The sequence below is a fragment of the Mirounga angustirostris genome, unplaced genomic scaffold, assembly GCF_029215605.1.
Source record: "Mirounga angustirostris isolate CCGP_5_RB_7025 unplaced genomic scaffold, mMirAng1.0.hap1 SCAF_3, whole genome shotgun sequence".
Classification (NCBI taxonomy): Eukaryota; Metazoa; Chordata; class Mammalia; order Carnivora; family Phocidae; genus Mirounga; species Mirounga angustirostris.
In genome coordinates, this window is record NW_026991711.1 from 135,796,641 (window position 1) to 135,818,830 (window position 22,190).

Here is a 22,190-nt window from a genome sequence, read left to right on the forward strand (position 1 = left end):
AAGAAGAATAAAGCTGGAGGTACCACAATCCCAGATTTCAAGATATTCTACAAAGCTGTAGTAATCAAAACAGTATGGTACTAGCACAAAAATACACATAGATCAATGGAACAGAATAGAGAGCACAGAAATAAAACCACAATTTGACCATAAATGGTCAGTTAATCTACAACAAAACAGGAAAGAATATATAATGAGGAAAAGACCATCTCTTCTATAAATGGTGTTAGGAAAACTGGACAAAACGATGCAAAAGAATGACACTGGACCACTTTCTTACACCACACACAAAAATAAACTCAAAATGGATTAAAGACCTAAACGTAAGACCTGAAACCATGAAACTCCTAGAAGAAAACATAGGCAGTAATCTCACTGCCATTGGCCTTAGCAACAGTTTTCTAAATATGTCTCCTGAGGCAAGGGAAACAAAATCAAAAGTAAACTACTGGGACTACACCAAAATAAAAAGCTTTTGCACAGCAAAGGAAACCATCAATAAAAGAAAAAAACAACATAGTTATGGGAGAAAATATCTGCAGAAAAACAGGCAGAGGAGATGAATGGACATTTTTCCAAAGAAGACATCCAGATGGCCCCCACAGTCCATTAAGCATCCAACTCTTAATGTCAGCTCAGGTTGTGATCTCAGGGTCATGGGATCGGGCCCCGTGTCGGGCTCTGCTCAGCTCAGAGTCTGCTTAAGACACCCTCACCTTCTCCCTCCGCCCCTCAACCCCCCACACTCTTTCTCTAAAATAAATAAATAAATCTTAAAGAAAACCACACACAATGAGATATCTCCTCACATCTATTAGAATGGCTAGTATTAGAAACACAAGAAATCACAAGTACTGTTGAGGATGTGGAGAAAAGGGACCCCTCATGCACTGTTGGTGGAAATGTAAATTGGTGCAGCCATTGTAGAAAATAGTATGGAGGTTCCTCAAAATAATTAAAGACAGAAACATCATACAATCCAGTAATTCCACTACTGGGTATTTACCCAAAGAAAATGAAAACACTAATTTGAAAAGATATGTGAACCCCTATGTTTATTGCCACGTTATTTACAATAGCCAAGATACCTGGAAGCAACCCAAGTATCCCTCAATAAATGAATAAAGAAGATGTGGTATATACATACAATGGAATATTACTCAGCCATAAAAAAAAAAAAGAATGAGATCCTGCCATTTACAACAGTAGTGACAGACCTAGAGGGTATTATGCTAAATGAAATAAGTCAAAGACAAATACCATATGATTTTACTTATATGTGGAATCTAAAAAATAAAACAAATGAACAAACAAAGCAGAAACAGACCCATAAATACAGAAAACGTGGTTGTCAGAGGGGAAGCATGTGGAGGAATGGGCAAAATGGGTGAAGGAAAGTGGGGTGTATAGGCTTCCAGTTATGGCATGAATAAGTCAGAGATGAAAGGCACAGCATAGGGAATATAATGAATGGTACTATAGTAGCATCGTATGGTGACAGACGATAGCTACACTTGTGGTGAGCATAGACTAAGCAATCACAATTTAATGCTGTGTGTCAACCATACTTCAATTAAAAAAATAGATTAAGGGGCGCCTGGGTGGCTCAGTCGTTAAGCGTCTGCCTTCGGCTCAGGTCATGATCCCAGGGTCCTGGGATCGAGCCCCGCACTGGGCTCCCTGCTCAGCGGGAAGCCTGCTTCTCCCTCTCCCACTCCCGCTGCTTGTGTTCCCTCTCTCGCTGTGTCTCTCTCTGTCAAATAAATAATAAAATCTTTAAAAAAAAAAGATTAAAAAAAATAGAAGTGCCAATGCAAGTTTATTACTTAAAGCTATAGAAGTAATCACTTAAAGAAACAATTACAAGAGTTTTAAAAAGTTGCCTCTGGGAGTGGGAAATGAAAAATGGGGGTGTAATGCCACAAGGAATTGCTATTTTTGGTAATAAACTTAAAACTAAAAAAGAAGTGGAGGAGAAAAGGTATGTATTTACACCAGTTAGGAAAACTAAGCTCACCTGGAGAAACTGTGTGAATTCTGTGTAGTTAAGATGCTTCTTCCGATTATGCCCAAAATGCAGTCGGATAAATTCACAGTCCCAGTTAAAAGGGATATGATGATGAATAATAGTCTGTCCAAAAATTTCTTTGACATTTTCTTAAAAGGGAAAACAAAAATAAATAAATTATATCTGGAATAAGTAGTTTAGTCCACTGCAATGTTCCTACAGAAAGAAATTAAGAGAAATTTCAAGTCAATATTATCTGCTTCTATTAAGATTAGCTGCAAAATTTTTTGTGCCCAGAAACCCATGCACAGGAACACAATTGATACAAAATATAATTTTACACTTAAGATTGTGTACCATTACATATAAGGCCACGAGATTCTTAATTTCTCTTGATTTAATTTTAATTAGGAAGTGATTTATATCTTGCACTATAAATGGCTGCTACTTTGCATTCCAGTATAAAATCAATAGTGTTTTCCCGATTCCTCAAGGAGTCGAATTAAGCCCTTTATCAGAAGCATGAATACCTAAATTACAGTATAATGCAATATTTGTCATACTAAGTATGGTTTGATTGAGGCTTGATTATTACATTCACACTAGCCTGAATGTCTATTGAAGATAGGTATAAGAAATACTACCAAAAGCGTATCATTAGCTCAGCAGCAAGCACCTTATTAAAAGCTTCTGATATTGTCAAAAATATGGTCTTGACACAAAGCTTCAAAATCCCCATAAAAAGCATGATTATTAGTCTCAACTATTAAAAATATTTTAAGATAAGTGAAATTAGTGATTCACTTTTAAATAAAGAAGGACTAAACACACTACACTTTTAGATAGGAACCAGTCAAGCTTGTAATATACAACCAAAACCCTATGACAGCTTGTCTTCATGCACTAACAACGTCAGTCACTTTCTTTACACAGTTCTACACTTACTATAAAAGTCAATTCACAAATGACTGGTACTTTAACAAGCATAGACTGGATAGCCTAATTCAGAAGCTCATGCCAAAAAAAAAAAAAAAAAAAATCATTAGCAAAGTTAAGAAAGCAGGAAGCCTGTTTTACTGATGTCTTAAGAACAAAATTATTTTCAAGTTCATGCCAATTATATTAGTGGAAGTGTTTTACCATCCATAGCTATCAATTTTACTAATTAGTAAAAGTTTAATGTTTTATAATCTCCAACTATACTCTTTTCTCTAATTTCTGCAAATTCTTTGAATAAGATACCGATCTCACATTGTAAATGGTTTAATGGATTCCCTTTAGTTTTATATACCTTTTTTTCTTGATAAAAGCATTGCTATTGGGAGAAGGTGGAAGAAGGTAGAAGAATTCTGAACTGGAAATCCTACCAGTCTGGACTCAATGTACAGCTCCGAATAGGTCACAGCTATCAGTAAGTTGGAAGAAGGCATTGGATGTCACTGGGGAGATGGGATTCTCATCTTTCCTTTCAGATGGAATGAAGCATTTATTTCTTGCCTAGTTAGCAATACTGTCTCAGAGTTTTCAAACCATTTTAAATTATTTTCACCTTCCATAAACCCATATTAAATATATGGGTTTTTGTTTCTAAAAACAAAAAGAATTAACTCAGTAGCAATTCATGGGATCCTGGCTTATAACCAATACAAAAGTTTACCCTTAGATCTACACGGAATTTCAACAGTTGTAAAATATGTTAAAGTTTACAAGGTCATGAAAATAATAAGGGTTACAAATAATATTTAGAGCCAAATATGAGAGCAAAGATTTTTTTATAATCTCCTTTAATTAACTAGCTGCTCTATTCCCAAATTACTTTAATTTCTTATTTTTAAGGTCTAACAGAGTGTTAAACTAAGGAAACATGAAGAAATTAATCAAAAGCAGAATAGAATAACTTAAGTTACTATATATATTTTAAATATTAAGAGTATGAAAGGGAATAAGTTATTTTATGATAACCTTTATTTTAAAGGTCACAAGTTCTAAAACTCAACTATTTAATAAGAAATGTACATACTACTACCTAGAGAAGTTTTATATAATGGTGGAATAAAACTGCATTCCCTTTATATAATCAGAAAATATTAGAATATTAGTGTGAACTAATCAAATATAATGAAAGATTCAAAAGCTTTCAAACTATGAAAGTTTACTTAATTATGAAAACTGTTTTCTACTATCACAAAATGGATACTTACGAACCAAAACTACAATGTCTGATTTACATTCAAAAAAAGTTCTATAATAAAAACTTTAACTAGGGGCGCCTGGGTGGCTCAGTCGTTAAGCGTCTGCCTTCGGCTCAGGTCATGATCCCGGGGTCCTGGGATCGAGCCCTGCATTGGGCTCCCTGCTCCGTGGGGAGCCTGCTTCTCCCTCTCCCACTCCCCCTGCTTGTGTTCCCTCTCTCACTGTGTCTCTCTCTGTCAAATAAATAAATAAAATCTTAAAAAAAAAAAAAAAACTTTAACTAAAATCCTATTTTGTAAACTTCCTAACAACCTCTAAATAAGATCTTGGAATATCTTTGAAACAATTTAAAATGATAACTCAAATTACTCATAGTAATCTCCCCAAATACTGAAGTGTCCTTTTCCATGAGTATTTGTTTCAACATTTCCTACTTCTCGCAAAGTGGTCATTGACAGCTTTGTATATGGTTTTATTATGACCATTAATATGTGCTGTATTTTATTAACCACCCCCCCAGACACTTTTAATTATTTTAAGGATATCACAGGCTACAACTATAGTTACTAGGAATAACAATATTTCCAACCTACTTTGGCACCTCTTGATGTGTCCCACTTCCCTTCTGTTGTTATTGTCACTACCAACTGCCTAAGGCTAATTCAAGAAGCTTACAAAGATAATTAGTACAACTATTGTTTTAAGGTCCAATTCATAATTACTACTTTACCAGGATGTGCTTTATCCAAAAAAAAAAAAAAAAAAAAAAGTTATGCAAAAGCTCCAGAACTGGGGAGCTTCTACTTGTGTGTGTGAGGCAATAGCTCAGAGATGCTGTTCTTACCTTACCCAGTTTTATCAAGTCCTGCATGACATGAAAGAAAACCCCAATAATCTCAAATATTCCCAGGGCATCTAACTGAAACTACATAGCAAGTTTTCCCCCCAGAGAGAATCCCGTCTTTCCAGTGGCAAACAAGGGTCTTTGGTTCTAAGCAGCACTCCTTGGAGTGCTATTTCAGTGGCCATAGTTCTGGCCTGGATGAAAGAGCTATGACGGTCACATCTTATGCAGCAAGATCATGATCTAGTGTTTTATACTAGGCTGGTTTTGCTATGGGATATAGGAATCCATTCGTTTTCTGACATATAGAAAACAACAGACCACTTTTTCACTTCCTGCAGAGCATGGGCTTATGAAAGAGAAGGTTTATAATTCCTCTGAAAAGGGAATTGGGGACAGATACAAAAGTAGCCTGTCATTATGTTCTCTTTGCTCAAAGGAAAGGAGCACAATTTGTCAGGAGGGCAGGTAATGGTGAAAACTGTGATTAAGTAAAAATGTTCACAGACGTATAACATTAGTCAGTTTAGCTGTATCAGTCACTTATGATAATAGGACTAGATGAAATACACATTGAAGCATATATATTATGTAAATATGTCTTAATAGAGGTTTTAATTTCCCCATCAGCCCACACTGTGTCTCCCCGTCTCATCCACCCTCATCCCTCCCCTGGTCCTTATGGGAGCTTCCTACTGGTCTTGTTCACCTTTCTGCAGTACAAAATTACCTCTGACCGGGGCTGGCACTCTTCTCCAAGACTGCCGCCATGCCTGTTCCATGAATGAGCCTGGAAGGAGCTGCTGTACCAACGGTGTGGCCAGAGAACTCCTCCTGTAGGTATACAAGCCATCAGCCCTGTGACACAGCCCACCTACCATCAGCCCAACGACATCCTGATTCCAAGGATTCCAGCCCAGCAGGAGCCACTGCTTCCAACTTAATAGGCTTGAGACCAAACATTTTTATTGTCAGGGAAAAAAAAAAAGAAATCCTCAATAGCTGAATTTCACCTGCACAGTTCTTAAAGTGAAGTCAGAGAGGCTTTTAGAAGGACTCCCACCAAAACAATGAATTCCTTGTGTATAACTGAACAAAAACAATGGCGAGACTTGTGGAAGTAAAGAGTTTTTCAGTGAAGGAAAACTTGGGGAGAAAGAAGAGGAACAACTAAGAGACCAAAAAGGAAAACAAAGGAAAACAAACAACAACAAAAAGTTCAACAACAGGAACTTAGCAGAGGAAGTCCCAACCAACGTAGCATGTACTCAGTCCCAGACTGCTAGGTTGTATTTCCAGGTAGGGCATTAGTTTCCTAGGTGACTTCCTCTGTTTTTCCAAGCAAGAAAGTATTTCTATTAACCCTTTACCTACCTCCAGAAGGGACTACCACACAGTCAGTCAATAAAGTAGTCCTTCTGCCAAATACATGTGAAGGTCCATTTCTCAGGAAAGATAAGTTTACACTTAAAGAGCATCTATTACTATAGAAACTAGATGCTTCAAGAGTCTATCACCAAATGGCATAAAAACTAATAACGCCATATCCTTTCTTCTTTTTTTTTTTTTTACCTCAAACTAAGCTACTTTAGTAGCTTTGAGTATTAATACGACCTTCTCTGTAGTATCTGAAAGGAATCTCAAAATTCTTCCTGATTCAATTTGAACACCCAAGTGAAGCTCTAATTCTTACCAGATTAAACTAGGTATTTGTTACTATTAGATTTTCATATTACTCCATGTCTACAGCTTTGTTTCCATGAGAGAGGGAACCTTTTAATAACAGTTGTGGTTATGCCAAACCCAATCTATTCTTCCCTTCATAGAAAAAGAGCCTATTTTAGAGGCACAAATGGAACACATATTTATTTGTTGTATCTAATGATGACCAAACACAGTATAAAATCAAAAGGAATCCCTGCTTTTGAGGGTTTTACAGTGAGGAGATGAAGACAGGCCCTTGAAAAAAATTCACTTTGAAGAGTTCCCATCCCTAGGCAAGCAGTTTGGAAAACAATGTTGATGAGATTTTAATAGAAAACTTAGACTGTATAATGTATCTTATATTCATTTATTAGTTAATACACAGGAGTTCGGGTTTCATTTTTTTTAGAAGGATTACATCTTTGTTAAACCAATAGGCTTTGATTTTTTAAATGTGGGACAAATGCATGGCAGCTACTGAGAACACAATGTAGTATACTGGTTATCTAGGTTACCTTAACCTAATTCTATCGAGCAGAATATCCAGTACACTAGTGGCTAGCAGGGACACCAAGGCAAGTTTATAATGTATCTAGCAAACCCCAGTCATGCAGTGGCCTCTACAAGGCTCATGCCACCAGGCAATAACAGATAAACAAGCCAGTAAGTAATTATCCACAGCATGCATTAGAAGTTTTATTAAAAGAACATTGAAGAGGAAACAACTAACGGTTTTATTCACTCTTTTAAAAACTCCAGAACCCTCTCCTGAGCTTGCATATTCTGAAATGGATTATTGAGGTCTCAGTGTAAGTCCTCTCCCGCAAAGTAGAGGCATCTCTAACAATTAAAAAAAACAAAACTTTTCCAGCACTCAAGTAAAGTTGTTCAATATTTCTATTTATATACTTTCAAAAACGTACACAGTTTAAGTATCTAATCTGATGTGTATTAAAAAGCATATCTAAAAAAAAAGCATAGATGAGAACAATATATACAAATACACAGATAACATCATCATCATAGTCCACGAGATATCGATGGCATAACAGTTTTCCCCACTCCATTACACCTGGCATCCAATATTCTCTCCCACCTTTCTCTCCTGATGTGCTCAAGAGAAAACTATAAACAAGTTCCAAACTAGAAAACATAAGGCCATTTAGTGAAAAGGATTTAGAGTTACTATGGATCTAAAATTTCCTTTTACCTAAGCATTTATCTATAAATACATAAGCATAATTCATTTTATTAAGTGGATACAAACATGAAAACTGACCTTTATCACAGATCCAAAATCCTATAAAAATAAACTCCAAGTTAATTATTTCCTTATGCGGAAATTCTGTCGTCTTGAACTGCCTGTAATGAGTAGGCCTTAGAAATCTTGTTAAATGGCATTTGTAACAGTTTCAATGCTTTTCCTCCTAAAAATATAAAATTAAATTTCCTCTCCTTCATTATGATTTTTATTTAAGAAAATTTGTCCAAAATGGATCCTCAAAACTAGGGAGGCAAGGCAGGAAGGGAAAATGGTTACGGTCCCCAGGAAATATGTGAACATCAAGACAACCATCCAGCTGGCCAGGGACTCCAAGAACAATGTTGAAAGGGCGTTCAGCTTTATATCATTCCATAAGAATCTTTCTATCTCTAGATTATGAAGCAGAAGAATGAAAGCAGAGTTTTGGAGGGCTTATGTTCTTCAGTTCATAACAGGCGTTATAACAACGCAAACAGATTTGTTTGGTTTTTAATCTTAATTATATTTTCTTAAAATTCTAACTCATACATCATAGTCTGGGGAAAACAAAAGATCTTTAAAATGCTAAAGTTGGGATCTAATAACTACAAGCTTTCATTTGCATGAAATAAATGTGTTTATAAACCACTCAGCTATTTTCTATACTCATTTTAATCTACTAATCAACACTGGCATGAGTCTCTATTGTTATTCTATTGGCTGAACTGACTTGAGTGACTTGTTTTTTAAAATAAAATTGGGAAAAGCAATCAAATTGAGGAGACACAAAGAACCAAGATACCAAGGTAGGTGGGACAAAAGAAACCACAATTTGGTTTTGGGAAATCTAATTCTTAAACAATGGACACATGCTAGAAGCACAAGTATGCTGTTCTTAATGCAGATACGTGTATCAAGGTATTTCCCAAGCACTGCTGCACAACATTTGGAAGTGAGACATATGAGAATATGTGGTACCTACTGAAAATAGAAAATGCAGCATTATTCGTGGTCCAGGGTAAATGCTGAATGATGAGATGATAAAGGTTTTATACATTAAACTAGAGAATCTAGGTGCTTCTGGGGAAAGTCAACCTTCTTTAGGAGGCAGAATGGCCAGAGCTTGCACCAAAGCAGGAAGCATGCCAAGAGAGATGCAAAAACCTAAGGAGTTCTGTCTGCACTTGTATTTATTTGGGAAAATCTTCTTATACAGAAAATAACTGGGTCAATGGGCAAAAGGAAACAGTCAATGCCAAGCTAGAAAATGTGCCCACTAAAACCAGAGTAAAGGCACCACTGGTTCTTCTGAATACCTATACTTTCTCTCTTTCCATGGCAGTGACACTTCTTCCTTTGAGTTTAACTGAAGGATGCTTTTTATATAACAAATACTGCAGTGACTAAATATTTAGCACTATAGTCAGGGAAAGCTTGATTTTCAAGAGTTTTTCTATCACATATTGATGCCAATTCACACCATAAAAGGACTCAAGCTCAGCTTTACAAGGTGAAAAAGTTCTGGAAATCTGTTTCACAACAACAAGAATATACTCAACATTACTGAATTGCATGCTGAAAAATGGTTAAGATTTTATGCGTTTACTACAATAAAAAATGTAAATGTAAAAAAAAGGGAAGAGAGTTCAAGGTCCTTGAAAACACTGCATTGATTTATTGAAAAGCCTGTTGTCAGAAAAATTAGCAGATACTTTAAACACAAACTAATTTCCACAAATAAGCATCTTTAAAAACTAACACATGGCTACAAATAGAAATTCTAGTTTATATGCTTGTCAAACAATGACATTATGTTAAATTATGTGCCTACCAAAGGGTTTATATCAATTTCTACATTTAACACAGATATCAATTTCAACGTACTAGGCTTGTTTCCTAAAATCAAAAAACTATAATGGGGGTTTAGAGAATGCTAACTATTCTCAACTCCCTCCTTCAGTTCCATTCTTGGTGCTACAATGACAAAGCAGCAATTTTCCAAACTGCTATTGAGAAGCTCTGCACTCTCTACCCAAAAATTCCTTAAAGAATGACATGATTATTCCATGTTGTTCACGGTCTGTTTCATAAAGAATTTTGCCCAGGCTAGCCCAGAACAAGAAAATTTTACACCACCTATTTTAGGAATGTAAAAGTGTCAGTGACTCAATGAGCAAGGCATTCCTAGATTCCTTACTTTTTTGCAATAGTCTAAAGCTTTGAAGAAAATACACCATTTTAATTTTATCTGTGTAAATTCTTTTAGGAAATTAATATTGACTAGCTCCTAAATAAGCAGCAATCTATATGCAGTTACTAGATTTAGCATTTAAAGACTGTACCAGCCTTACTGACTTCACTTATCCCTTATAATCTTTTTTTTTCCTTACCAAATGTCACCTCTCCATTTCCACTCTTGTCAAACAATTGGAAAGCCACTATGAACATAGAATCTGGAGCACATAAAACAGATTCAAATGCCAAGAACTCTTGATAGGAGATCAATCTGGAATAAAATATAAAATGTTATTGATTGGTAAAGAAAAGGAAAATACCAGGCATTTAACCTGCCTTTAATATATGCTACAGCTCAGGGGTAACCAAATAATTGAAAAAGGGACATTTCTCTTTATAGAGGTGTTCCAGATAATAAAGAAAGAAGAAAGGAATGAAAGAATTAGAATACTACCCTTTTGTGAGTCCCTAATAAATTAATGGACCTGGGCAATAATCAATCACTCCTAAAATCACAAAAAGAGAAAGAACTAAACCAAAAATAATTAAATTGGAAGCTGATAAAGTCTCTAGATCATAATTTCTCAACTGTGGCACTCAACAGTACCATTTTAAGCTGGATAATTCTTTGTTTTGGGGGCCTCCTGGGCAATGTATCATGTTTAGTAGCCTCCCTGGCCTGTACCCACCAAATTGCAAATTGCCAACCCACCATGTTAAGACTCACTGCTTTCCATGTAATCAATTTACAGAAAATACAAAGGACAAAGGACATGTTAAACATCACCACAGAAACACAATCAGCATAAATGCAGACTGTAGGAAACTACAGGGCGAACATTCTGTACTTGAAAAAAAAAACAACAACAACTTTGAAAGAAGATATGGAGGAGAACCTCATTAAAGACCTAAAAGGTATAGTAATTAATTACAAGATAAAGATCTTATTTGGATTCTGATTTAAGCAAAGAAATTTTTTTTAATTTATAAGAAAATTAGTAAATGGTAATAATGATATAACACAAATACTTGATGATATTAAGACATTGATACTAATGTTTTTGAGGAGGTTTGTTTTGTTTGGTAATTTTTTTTATCTTTTTGAGATATACCCAGATATTTACAAAAAGTATGTCATCTGGAATTTGCTTCAAAATAATCCAGGGGATGAAAGAATGGGAAGAGGTATAAATAAAACAAACATAATAATTATTTTAATAATTACTAAAACTTGGTGATGAGGATATTGAATTCACTACACTAGTTTGTTTTGTATGTTTGAAATGTCAATAATACATTTTTTAGGGGTGCCTGGGTGGCTCAGTTAAGCATCCTACTCTTGATTTCAGCTCACAGGTCCTGACCTCAGGGTCATGAGGTCAAGCCCTATGTTGGGCTCCACACTGGACATGGAGCCTACTCAAAAAAAATTTTTTAAAGAAAATGCATTTTTTAAAGGAAAATTCAAAACAAAAGGGGAGAAAACTAAAACATATTGAGTCCTAGAATACTCAGGGTTGTGAAATTAGCCAGTGGTCAAAATTATACTAAAATTGTCTTCAGTGATCTTTTTTTTAGGGGGGGAGCATGAGTAGGGGGCAGAGGTGCACAGAGAGAGAATCTCAAGTAGGCTCCACACCCAGCACAGAGCCCAACTTAGGGCACGATCTCACAACCCTGAGATTATGACCTCAGCCAAAATCAGGAGCCAGACACTTAACCAAATGAGCTACCCAGGCACCCCACCTTCAATGCTCTTACAGAGCTAGCATATGCTAGTTTAGAGTCATCTTCCACAGCAAGCTTGCTGCAAAGATCCCATACCCTGTTGCTGCTATTGGTGACTAGTATCCAAGTAACAGCATTATAAAAATCTGTTTTTATAAATATATAAATACATATACCAATTTATTTGCTTATTTATATTAGTAATGGTGCTGCCTTTTATTCTCAAATGGCCTGGTTTAGACAACACATTTGCAGTCACCCTGTAGAAAGGAACAGACCTAATCTGTAACATGGCTCCAAGTCCTTCAGGATCTGATCTCTGCACACCTCCCCCTTGTTCTTCTGCACTCCAACCCATTCATTCTTTTTTTTTTTTTTTTTTAAGATTTTATTTATTTATTTGAGAGAGAGAGAATGAGAGACAGAGAGCATGAGAGGGAGGAGGGTCAGAGGGAGAAGCAGACTCCCTGCCGAGCAGGGAGCCCGATGCGGGACTCGATCCCGGGACTCCAGGATCATGACCTGAGCCGAAGGCAGTCGCTTAACCGACTGAGCCACCCAGGCGCCCGAACCCATTCATTCTTAAATCCATGATCTTTCCACTCAGGACCATTTCATTCTCCTTGGATTCATCCCACCATCTCCAAACCGTTGCCCATTTAATTTATACCCATCTTTACATAGCTCAGCTCAAGTATCATTTCCTCAAGAGAACCATCGCAGAGTCCCCAGATGACTTTACATACCCTTCACACCCCTACAGCAGCACACTGTACCTTTTTAGTGCCCCTTGCAAAATTTTTATTAAAGTAATTATGTAATTCACTGTTTAAAGTCTAATTCCCGGACGCCTGGGAGGCTCAGTCTGTTAAGCGTCTGCCTTCAGCTCAGGTCATGATCCCGGGGTCCTGGGATCGAGCCCCGCATCGGGCTCCTTGCTCAGCGGGGAGCCTGCTTCTCCCTCTGCCTCTGCTCTGCTGGCTGCCCCCCGGCTTGTGCGCACTGTCTCTCTCTCTGACAAATAAATAAATAAATAAAACCATTTTCAAAAAATAAATAAAATAAAATAAAAAATAAAGTCTAATTCCCTGCAAGAAGGTAGGCTTGTCACAGAGCACAGGTTTGATTCAGGATAGGAACTTGTAAATATTCTTGAATAAACTCAATTTAGAATACAAGGCTTTTTAGAGAGCCATATTTCTCAACAAAGTATTAGGAATGACTACATTTTACATTTCATTTTATGCCCCCACTCATCAAAGACATATTTTACATTCAAAGTTTCATTTTCTATTAAATAAAATACTTTGAAATATGTTAAGTTACACAAGTTACATCATATCCAAAGCAATGGTGTATTCTATGCCTTTTCCCTTTATTGAGGAAAAGGCCTTTGTGGTGGTATTATTCAGGACACTAAAGACTATGCCTTCACTGCACCCCTGCTGAAGAATCTTTGATGAAATTAGGAGCTTGATTGCCTAATGAATCCTGGGAAGAAGAATAATCAAACTTTATCAGGTCACACGTCATAATACACTTTATGCATTGGTGTACTACTAAAAACTATAATAAAACTCCAAAGTGTGGTTATCATTACACAAATTCTAGAGTAGTAAAAACAAATGAAGTTATAACATATCAGGTATCATCATCCACACACCCCGAAAAAGCAATGAGTAATATGTGGGGTTTTTTTGTTGTTGCTGTTGTTTTAAAGATTTTACTTATTTGAGAGAGAGAGAATGAGAGAGAGTGAGCACATGAGAGGGGGGAGGGTCAGAGGAAGAAGCAGACTCCCTGCCGAGCAGGGAGCCCAATGCGGGACTCGATCCAGGGACTCCGGGACTCGATCCAGGGACTCCAGGATCATGACCTGAGCCGAAGGCAGTCGCTTAACCAACTGAGCCACCCAGGCGCCCAGTAATATGTGGTTTTAATAAGAATATATAACACGAATAAAATAATGATATAGGGGAGGACTTAGAGAAGGCCTTCATTTTCTACAGTCTGTATTTCTGAAATGTTTGAAATTTTTATCATTATTTAGCATTATTTCTTTTGATTATAAGAGTAATTTAAAAAATAAAAAGTAACTAGGTTGATGATGGATTAAAAAACACAATCCATAACATCTTGGCTTTTCCAAAACAGCCTCAGGAATCTAACATCAAAAATACAATCACCCTGAAATACAGAATATGTAGCTTTCAAACACCTTTCATACTCAGTAGCAAAACTTTCTGTATTTATCAGAAGAGGTAAAAGACTTTTTCCTTAACTAGCAAAGGTTATAAACAGTTGGCTGGCAGACGGAATTTGGCCCACACATGTTTTCTTTGGCAGGCAAAGTATAATTTTTTTAGTTACATTAGTTGTCAACATTAGGAAATCGTAAGTACTTCACACAAATATCCAGTTTTCTGGTTTCTCTTGTTAAATTGCAAGCGTGGGCAACATGTTTCTCATCCCATGTAGCACCAGCCCCCTGAGGCCAAAGCAGAAGCCGCCTCTTCAGAGAGACCAGGGCCCATCAGTTATCTACAACCACCCTCATGTAGGTTTCCAACTAAGTAGACCTTTCTCTAAAATATAAAGTCTGTGGACTTTAAATATCTACATTTCTTGGGGTGCCTGGGTGGCTCAGTCAGTTAAGCCTCAGACTCTTGGTTTCAGCTCAAGTCATGAAGTCAAGCCCCAAGTCTGGTTCCACACCCATTCTGCTTGGGATTCTTTCCTCTTCCCTCTCCCTCCCCCTCTGCTCCTCCCCCTGGCTCACGTGCACTCTCTCAAATAAATAAATAAATAACTTTAAAAAAAAATAAATATATATATATATACATTTCTCTATCAGTATATTCAAAAAGGCAAATCCAAAAGGACCTCAGAAAATCCAAAGTCAAGTGATATGCTCAAAGAAATTCAGCAAGTCAGTGGAAGATTCTCAATTCCTGCCTTCAATTCAGTGCATGTATTCCTGCCCCCTCCCCAAATTTAAAGTTATAGATGAAAAATAGAAAGGGTACCTGGTGTTTGTACTAAGTAGACATTATAAGAAGGTATTGGGGGGATACACAGCCAATTCACAATACTCACAGTTACCTTTGTTACACAGAGCAATTTATTTGAAGAAAGGTCAATTAAGAAATACAAAAGCAGGGGCACCTGGGTGGCACAGTCAGGTAAGCCTCTGACTCAGGTCCTGATCTTGGCTCAGGTCCTGATCTCAGCGTGGTGAGATCCAGCCACCAGCACCACCCCCAACCACCCTCCGTGCACAGAGTCTGCTTGAGACTCTCTTCCTTCTGCCTCTGCCCTTCCCCATCACGCTTGCGCACGCTCTCTTTCTCAAATAAATAAATCTTTAAAAAAAAAGAAACACAAAAGTATCAGCAACTTAAAAAAAAGCCACTTCATATTATTCAGCCTTAAAAAGGAATGCAATTCTGATATATGCTGTAACATGGATTAATCTTGAAAACAATAGACTAAGTGAAATAAACCAAACACAAAAGGACAAATATTACATTATTCAATTTATATGAAATACCTAGCATAGTAAAACGCATTAGAAACAGAAACTAGATAGAGGTTACTAGGGGCTGGGTACTGAGGCAAAACAGGGACTCATTGTTTAAAAGGTACAGAGTTTCAGGATGAGAAGATGAAAACAATGGAGGCGATGGATGGTGGTGATGGTAGTAAAACAAAATGAACATACTTAATGCCATTGAACTGTACACTTAAAAATAGTTAAAACGGTATTATATTCATTATATATATTTTAATACAATAAAAAAATCACCTGAAATTACCCAGGATATGCATTTATCAAAACTCCACAAATGAACCTTTAAGTTTTAATATTTGTCACTGTGTGTAAATTTTACATCTAAAGAAAACACTCAAAACAAATACTGAAATCCAGTTAATAATATGCATGCTGAAATATTTAAGGAGTATCAATATTTGGAATTTACTTTGAAATGTGTGAAAAAATAAGATGGATGGAAAAATAGAGGGATAGATATATGAAAAAGGAAGCACAGAAAAATGTTAATGGTAGAATATGGTAGGTATATAAGTGAATTTTCATTATAAGATACTGGGAAGAAGTAGGGAGCGGGGGGGCATGGACAACGTCTCTCTGATATGCCCCTTATCTATTTTTAGCCCATAGGCATTTTATACCACATGATAATGTAACTATAATTTTCATAAAGCAAGAAAAGCCTGTTTATCTGTGAACATAAAGCAAACATGTTCCAGAATAATTTTTAAGGCTCTTTTCCCCATATCCTGCAATGAGTTCCCTATTGTTAGAAGGTTCTGACCAAGATTTAAGCAGAATGCAAACCACAAGCCACTAACTCTGGGGTGAAGAAACCATTGCTTAGTTCATACTTTAATAAATGGTTTTCTTTTAATGAGGATGAGGTGGCACCTTCAATTTTTACCATACCTCCTGTTTGACTTTTTACAAAGAACATATATTCATTTTATAATTCTGAAATAATGTATTTTATGAATTGCATGTTTTAAATTTTTCTACAGGGGCCCCTGGGTGGCTCAGCCATTAAGCGTCTGCCTTCAGCTCAGGTCATGATCCCAGGGTCCTGGGATGGAGCCCCACTTCGGGCTCCCTGCTCAGCAGGAAGCCTGCTTCTCCCTGTCCCACTCCCCCTGCTTGTGTTCCCTCTCTCGCTGTGTCTCTGTCAAATAAATAAATAAAATCTTTAAAAAATAATAATAAATTTTTCTACAAAGTTCCTTTTAAATTTACCAAGTAGAAACTAATAAAATTTCATTATGTTAATTTTGCAATTTTTAGAGCAACCGAGATTTCTATATAAAAGGTTTTTCTATATGCATGAAGAATACTTTTCCTTTTGGGGCACCAGGTGGTACAGTCAGTTAAGCATCCGACTCGTTTTGGCTCAGGTCATGATCTCAGGTGCTGACAGAGCCCTGCATCTGGCTCCATACTCAGTGGGGAGTCTGCTTGGCTTTCTCTCTCCCTCCACCTCTGCTCCTCACTGCCTCCACCCTCCTGGCTGCCCGGTGCTCTCTCTCTCTCTCTGTCTCTAAAATCAATCTTTTAAAAAAATATATTTTTATATGTATGTAGAACATTAAAGGAAAACAGTTGTGAAAAACTGAGAGGAAAATAATAGTTTTACACATTATAGGAGAATAGAGCCTCCAGATGAAATTCTGACTAGAGCTAAATATAAAAACTACAATTCTAGAAGTTACAGTTTCAAACAAGCAACTGTCTAAACTTTTAAGATCAGGTCACACAATAATAGTTCCCCAAACCTGCATTTAATGCATAAAATCATTTTGCTTTTCATTATATAACCACATCTTCAAAGTTTATGCCACAATTTCACAAATACTTGGCTAATGGCCTTTACTTTTAGACAACCCATCATGCTATTTTACACCATAAAATGTTGCTTCTACATGGCTTTGCACAGCAAACACCTATATCAAAACACTCCTGCTTATTTTACTATCTTTTGGAGGAATGGGAATGGGGAAGAGGAGAGGGGCAGTTTACATGCTAAGAAAACATGGAGCAGGGGGTGGGGGAGTCCAGAGCACAAAAAGGTATGGTATTCACTACTCCTAAACCTGCTTTTCCCACATACTTATTAACTAAATCACTTAGGCCTGCCTATACTAGTTCTATTAATTGAGAGTGGGTCTTGGGTAATTATAAACAATATTATGTGATGCTATTTCAAATGATCTGTACCTAGGGCGCCTGGGTGGCTCAGTTGGTTGGACGACTGCCTTCGGCTCAGGTCATGATCCTGGAGTCCCGGGATCGAGTCCCGCATCGGGCTCCCTGCTCAGCGAGGAGCCTGCTTCTCCCTCTGACCCTCCCCCCTCTCATGTACTCTCTCTCATTCTCACTCTCTCAAATAAATAAATAAATCTTTAAAAAAAAAAAAAATATCTGTACCTATAAGATTCTCATCGAAAAACGACAAGAGGGGCGTCTGTGTGGCTCAGTTGGTAAGTATCTGCCTTCAGCTCAGGTCATGATCCCTGAGTCCCAGGATGGAGCCCTGCATTGGGTTCCTTGCTCAGCAGGGAGTTTGCTTCTCCCTCTGCCCCTCATCCTGCTCATGCTCTCTCTCTCTTGCTCTCTCTCAAATAAATAAATAAAATCTTAAGAAAAAAAAACAACTACAGTAAAACCAATGAATATCAGGGCTATAAAAAAATGTACCAACTGCACTATTCTATTCTTCCATCACAGCTCTGGATAAAGGAGTGGGTAAAGGAGCGGGGGGGAGAGAACATTTTTTTAAAAAATGATTATAAGAAGGAAAATGGACTAAAAAGAGAATTTGGTGTTATTGGGCAAATCAATCAACCTCTTTAGGTCTCATTTTCCTTAAATGTTAAATGAGCAAGGGTTGACTACTTGGAATAAATTAAACAATATCAAAGCTTTTGATTCTCTTAAATTATAAGTATTAAAGAAACGTTAACAAGGATACTTAACCTTTTTTGATTTCATAAATCCCCCCTCCTGAAAACCTGGGATTTCTCCCCAGAAAAATGCAGGTACAAATTCACTCTTTTAGCATTATATTTCAGCAAGTTCAGGAACCCCTGAAGACAAGCCATGAATAGGAGGTTAAGAATCGCTGTGTTTCAGGGTGCCTGGGTGGCTCAGTTGGTTAAGTGTCCAACTCTTGATTTCAGCTCAGGTCATGATCTTAGGGTTGTGAGACCAAGCCCCACATTGGGCTCCACACTGGGTGTGGAGCCTGCTTAAGATTCTCTTTCTCCCTCTCCCTGTGCTCCTATTCCCCTTAAAAAAATAAATAAATAAATAAATAAAAAGAATTGCTGTGCTTCTAGAAAATTCCACCTTTCTCTGCTTTCAGAAACAACCTATATGTTTCATAAACTCATTTAATTTTTATGAACTAACTCTCTGAATCAGATTTCCTATCCAATCCCAATCTGACTTATTCCAAAGGGAGGGAAAAAGTAAGCTTAAAAAGTTCTTAAAATCTGAAATAGAAAAGAGTTACCATTCAGGGGGAGGGGAAAAAAAAAGATTCACCTTTTACAAAGAAAAACAGGCTTGGTTTTTTTTTTTTTTTTTTTTAAGATTTTATTTATTTATTTGACAGAGAGAGAGATAGTGAGAGCAGGAACACAAGCAGGGGGAGTGGGAGAGGGAGAAGCAGGCTTCCCACGGAGCAGGGAGCCCGATGCAGGGTTCGATCCCAGGACCCTGGGATCATGACCTGAGCCAAAGGCAGACACTTAATGACTGAGCCACCCAGGCGCCCAACAGGTTTGTTTTTAAGTGAACATTATCAACATTATTAGATACTTCACTAGCCAAAACCCATCTTTCATCTACTCTGGCAACTTAACCGTTGATTCCACTCAACCACATTAACAATGCACCTGAGTCTGGGAGAACCACATGAAGCTTCAAAAAAAAATACACTTACTGAGATGGACCAGAGCAAATGGGTCACAAAAAAAGCATCTGAAAAGATATGAGTACTCTGAAAGCAGGTCTCAGGCCAAATTAATGACAATAAATGCTCTTATAGTTTCTAAAAGATCTAAACGTATATGTTACCTTTAAAATTTTTGAAGAATGAATTCTGATTAAAAATAATTGATTTTCATATGTATTACTGCCTAATCACTATTGAGAAATCCAATGACTGAATAGTCCATAGTAACTTATCAGCTGATTTGATTAATTTTTTAAACTTTATTTATTTAAGTAATCTCTACACCCAGTGTGGGGCTTGAACTCACAACTCCAAAATCAAGAGTCTCATGCTCTACCAACTGAGTCAGCCAGGAGCCCCTGATTTGACTTTTTTAGAGACCAGTCACAAAATGTATACAAGTTCCCCAATATCTACTATTGATAAATTATATAAAATCTTTATCTAAGATATAAAATACTCATAGTAGATATCATGCACTGTACTAGATTCTGTGGGAAAATACAAATGAAAATACAATACTAACGCTGGACTCAAACAACTTAGATACCAACATTTCTAGTTTAACTACTACAGTAGTTATCCATTTCATTTCCTAAATGGATTTCACTGCATGCAAGTCTTGCCCTATTCCAACCTACAATTTTTCTAAAATCTGATCATATTTGTGGTAATAGAAATAACTTTTAACAACTCCTCATTGCCTAGTTTTTCACACAACTACCTCTATAAGTAGGAGAAAGAACCTGGGCCTTTGAAGGCCTGAAGATGTAGCTTGGAACTCACAAAGCATGACAAAATTCTCTTTATAATTCATAAAAATAATTCATTTGCTCCATAATACAATCATATTTGATTTAATAAAAAAATGGTGTGCGTTTTCCCCCGAGTAAACTGACACTCTAGTAAGATGCACCTTGCTATTTCTGTGGCTGTACACACCCACACACTGCCAGGCTAAAAATACTTCCAAGACTAAGTCACGAGCCTTCAGGATACAGTCAAAACTTAGCACACAAGGTCCCCAGCTCCACTCCAACCACAACTCCAGCAGCAACAGAGCAACACCACAGCCACGCCAAGGTACACTTAACACAACTTCCCCGTCACTCCCCAAAACACACACACGCAGGCACACACACGCACACTCTCCTTGATGTTTCATTACCACTGCTGTTCCCTGTCCTAGAATCCTCCTCCCTACTACCCAACCACCAGCAATCTCCTGTTCATCTTGCCAGATTTCACTCAAGTATCACCTCTTCTATAATGCTGTCTAGATCACCTAAAACAGAGTTAACCATGCTTTCTTGGGTGTCCTTTGTATCTGTCACATACTTTTATTATAGCACCTTATTCCCAAAGTATTATTTTCTTTGTTTACTCATCCTCTTTCTCACTAGACCATGAATTTCTTCTTAAGGCCAGGAACCCCATTTTACTTATGCTTGCATTACTAAGGCCCAACAGTGCCTATCTAATGGTGGTTGTTCAATAAATTTTGTCAAATAAATGAGACAAATAAATACATAAATACCACTCTCTAAATTCTTCCCTGATTTATTCTTCTTCATAGCACTTATAATCTAACATGCTATAGTTTACTTTTAAATTTGTATATTGCTTTTGCATTTATTAGTTTATTCACTCATGTAATTCTAGGCCTTAGAACATTGCCTAAAACATAGAAGGTATTCAATATTTGTTGTATGAGTGAAAGAAATACACTTAGTTATCTGAAAACCATTCTGTTCAGATTATTCAATATAAAATATGGTTTTTTACGTGTAGTTTTCTTCCCCCCCCAAAAAAAGCAAGCAAGAAAGAAATGCTAATTATGCCAAATCCTTGATAATGGCAGCAAGTAACACTTTTTATAAACTTCTAAGATATGGTTTAATATTAAAATTCCAGATAGTTATAGATAAACTTAGAGTTTACTATTTTCTAGTAAGGTATTGAGGAACATTCATTTTCAAAAAATGTATAAAGGTTCTTACCCATCCTTGGTTTGATCAGCTACTCCTGCCAAGAGCTGCACAATCTTCGGATTGCTATTTGGATCATTATACAGTCCAAGATAGCGCTGGACAAAGTCTTCTGGGGTCATATAATGTTCTCCATCAACCTCAGTACTGGCATACTAAAAAATAAATAATGTATACTTAAAAATTAAAATTATTCAACAACATCTTGTAACCAAAAAATGTTTGTGAAAAGGTAAATTAAAGGCCAGTTATCAAAATCATAATAAAGATAATAAATGCAGGGCTTTTCTCTGGATAGTAAAAAATACTCATAGCCTGATTTAATATACTGATACATGCTACAACATGGACAAACCTTGAAAACATTATAAGTTAGAGAAGCCAAATACCGAAGGCCACAGATTGTATGACCCCTTTTACATGAAATGTCCACAGTAGGCAAATCCACAGTGACAGAAAGCAGAGGCATAGTTGCCAGGAACTGGGAGGAAGGAGAAATGAGAGTAACTGCTTAAACACATATGAGATTTTTTGGGGGGGGCAATGAAAATGTCCTGGAATTAGATTGTGGCAATGGCCATACAATATTGTAAATATACTAAATGACATTGCACTGTAAACTTTATTTTTTTTTAAGATTTTTTTTTAAAGATTTTATTTAGGGGCGCCTGGGTGGCTCAGTCGGTTAAGCGGCTGCCTTCGGCTCAGGTCATGATCCCGGGGTCCTGGGATCGAGCCCCACGTC

The 22,190-nt window shown here is 36.9% G+C and overlaps 1 protein-coding gene across 3 annotated transcripts in view; it reads right to left on the reverse strand.

The window, feature by feature from the left end:
- Positions 1-22,190, reverse strand: part of SLC25A12 (solute carrier family 25 member 12) — a 101,162-nt gene that overhangs the window by 60,824 nt on the left and 18,148 nt on the right. For 2 of the 3 annotated variants that reach the window (XM_045868628.3, XM_045868627.3), the window contains exons 3-5: positions 21,458-21,600; positions 10,383-10,498; positions 2,018-2,157 (exon numbers count right to left, since the gene is read on the reverse strand). In XM_045868628.3, the coding sequence (XP_045724584.1) occupies positions 2,018-2,157; positions 10,383-10,498; positions 21,458-21,600 (399 nt within the window). Of the gene's footprint in view, positions 1-2,017; positions 2,158-5,775; positions 5,880-10,382; positions 10,499-21,457; positions 21,601-22,190 lie in introns of those variants that run through there. The other variant, XM_045868629.3, reaches the window with a different exon arrangement.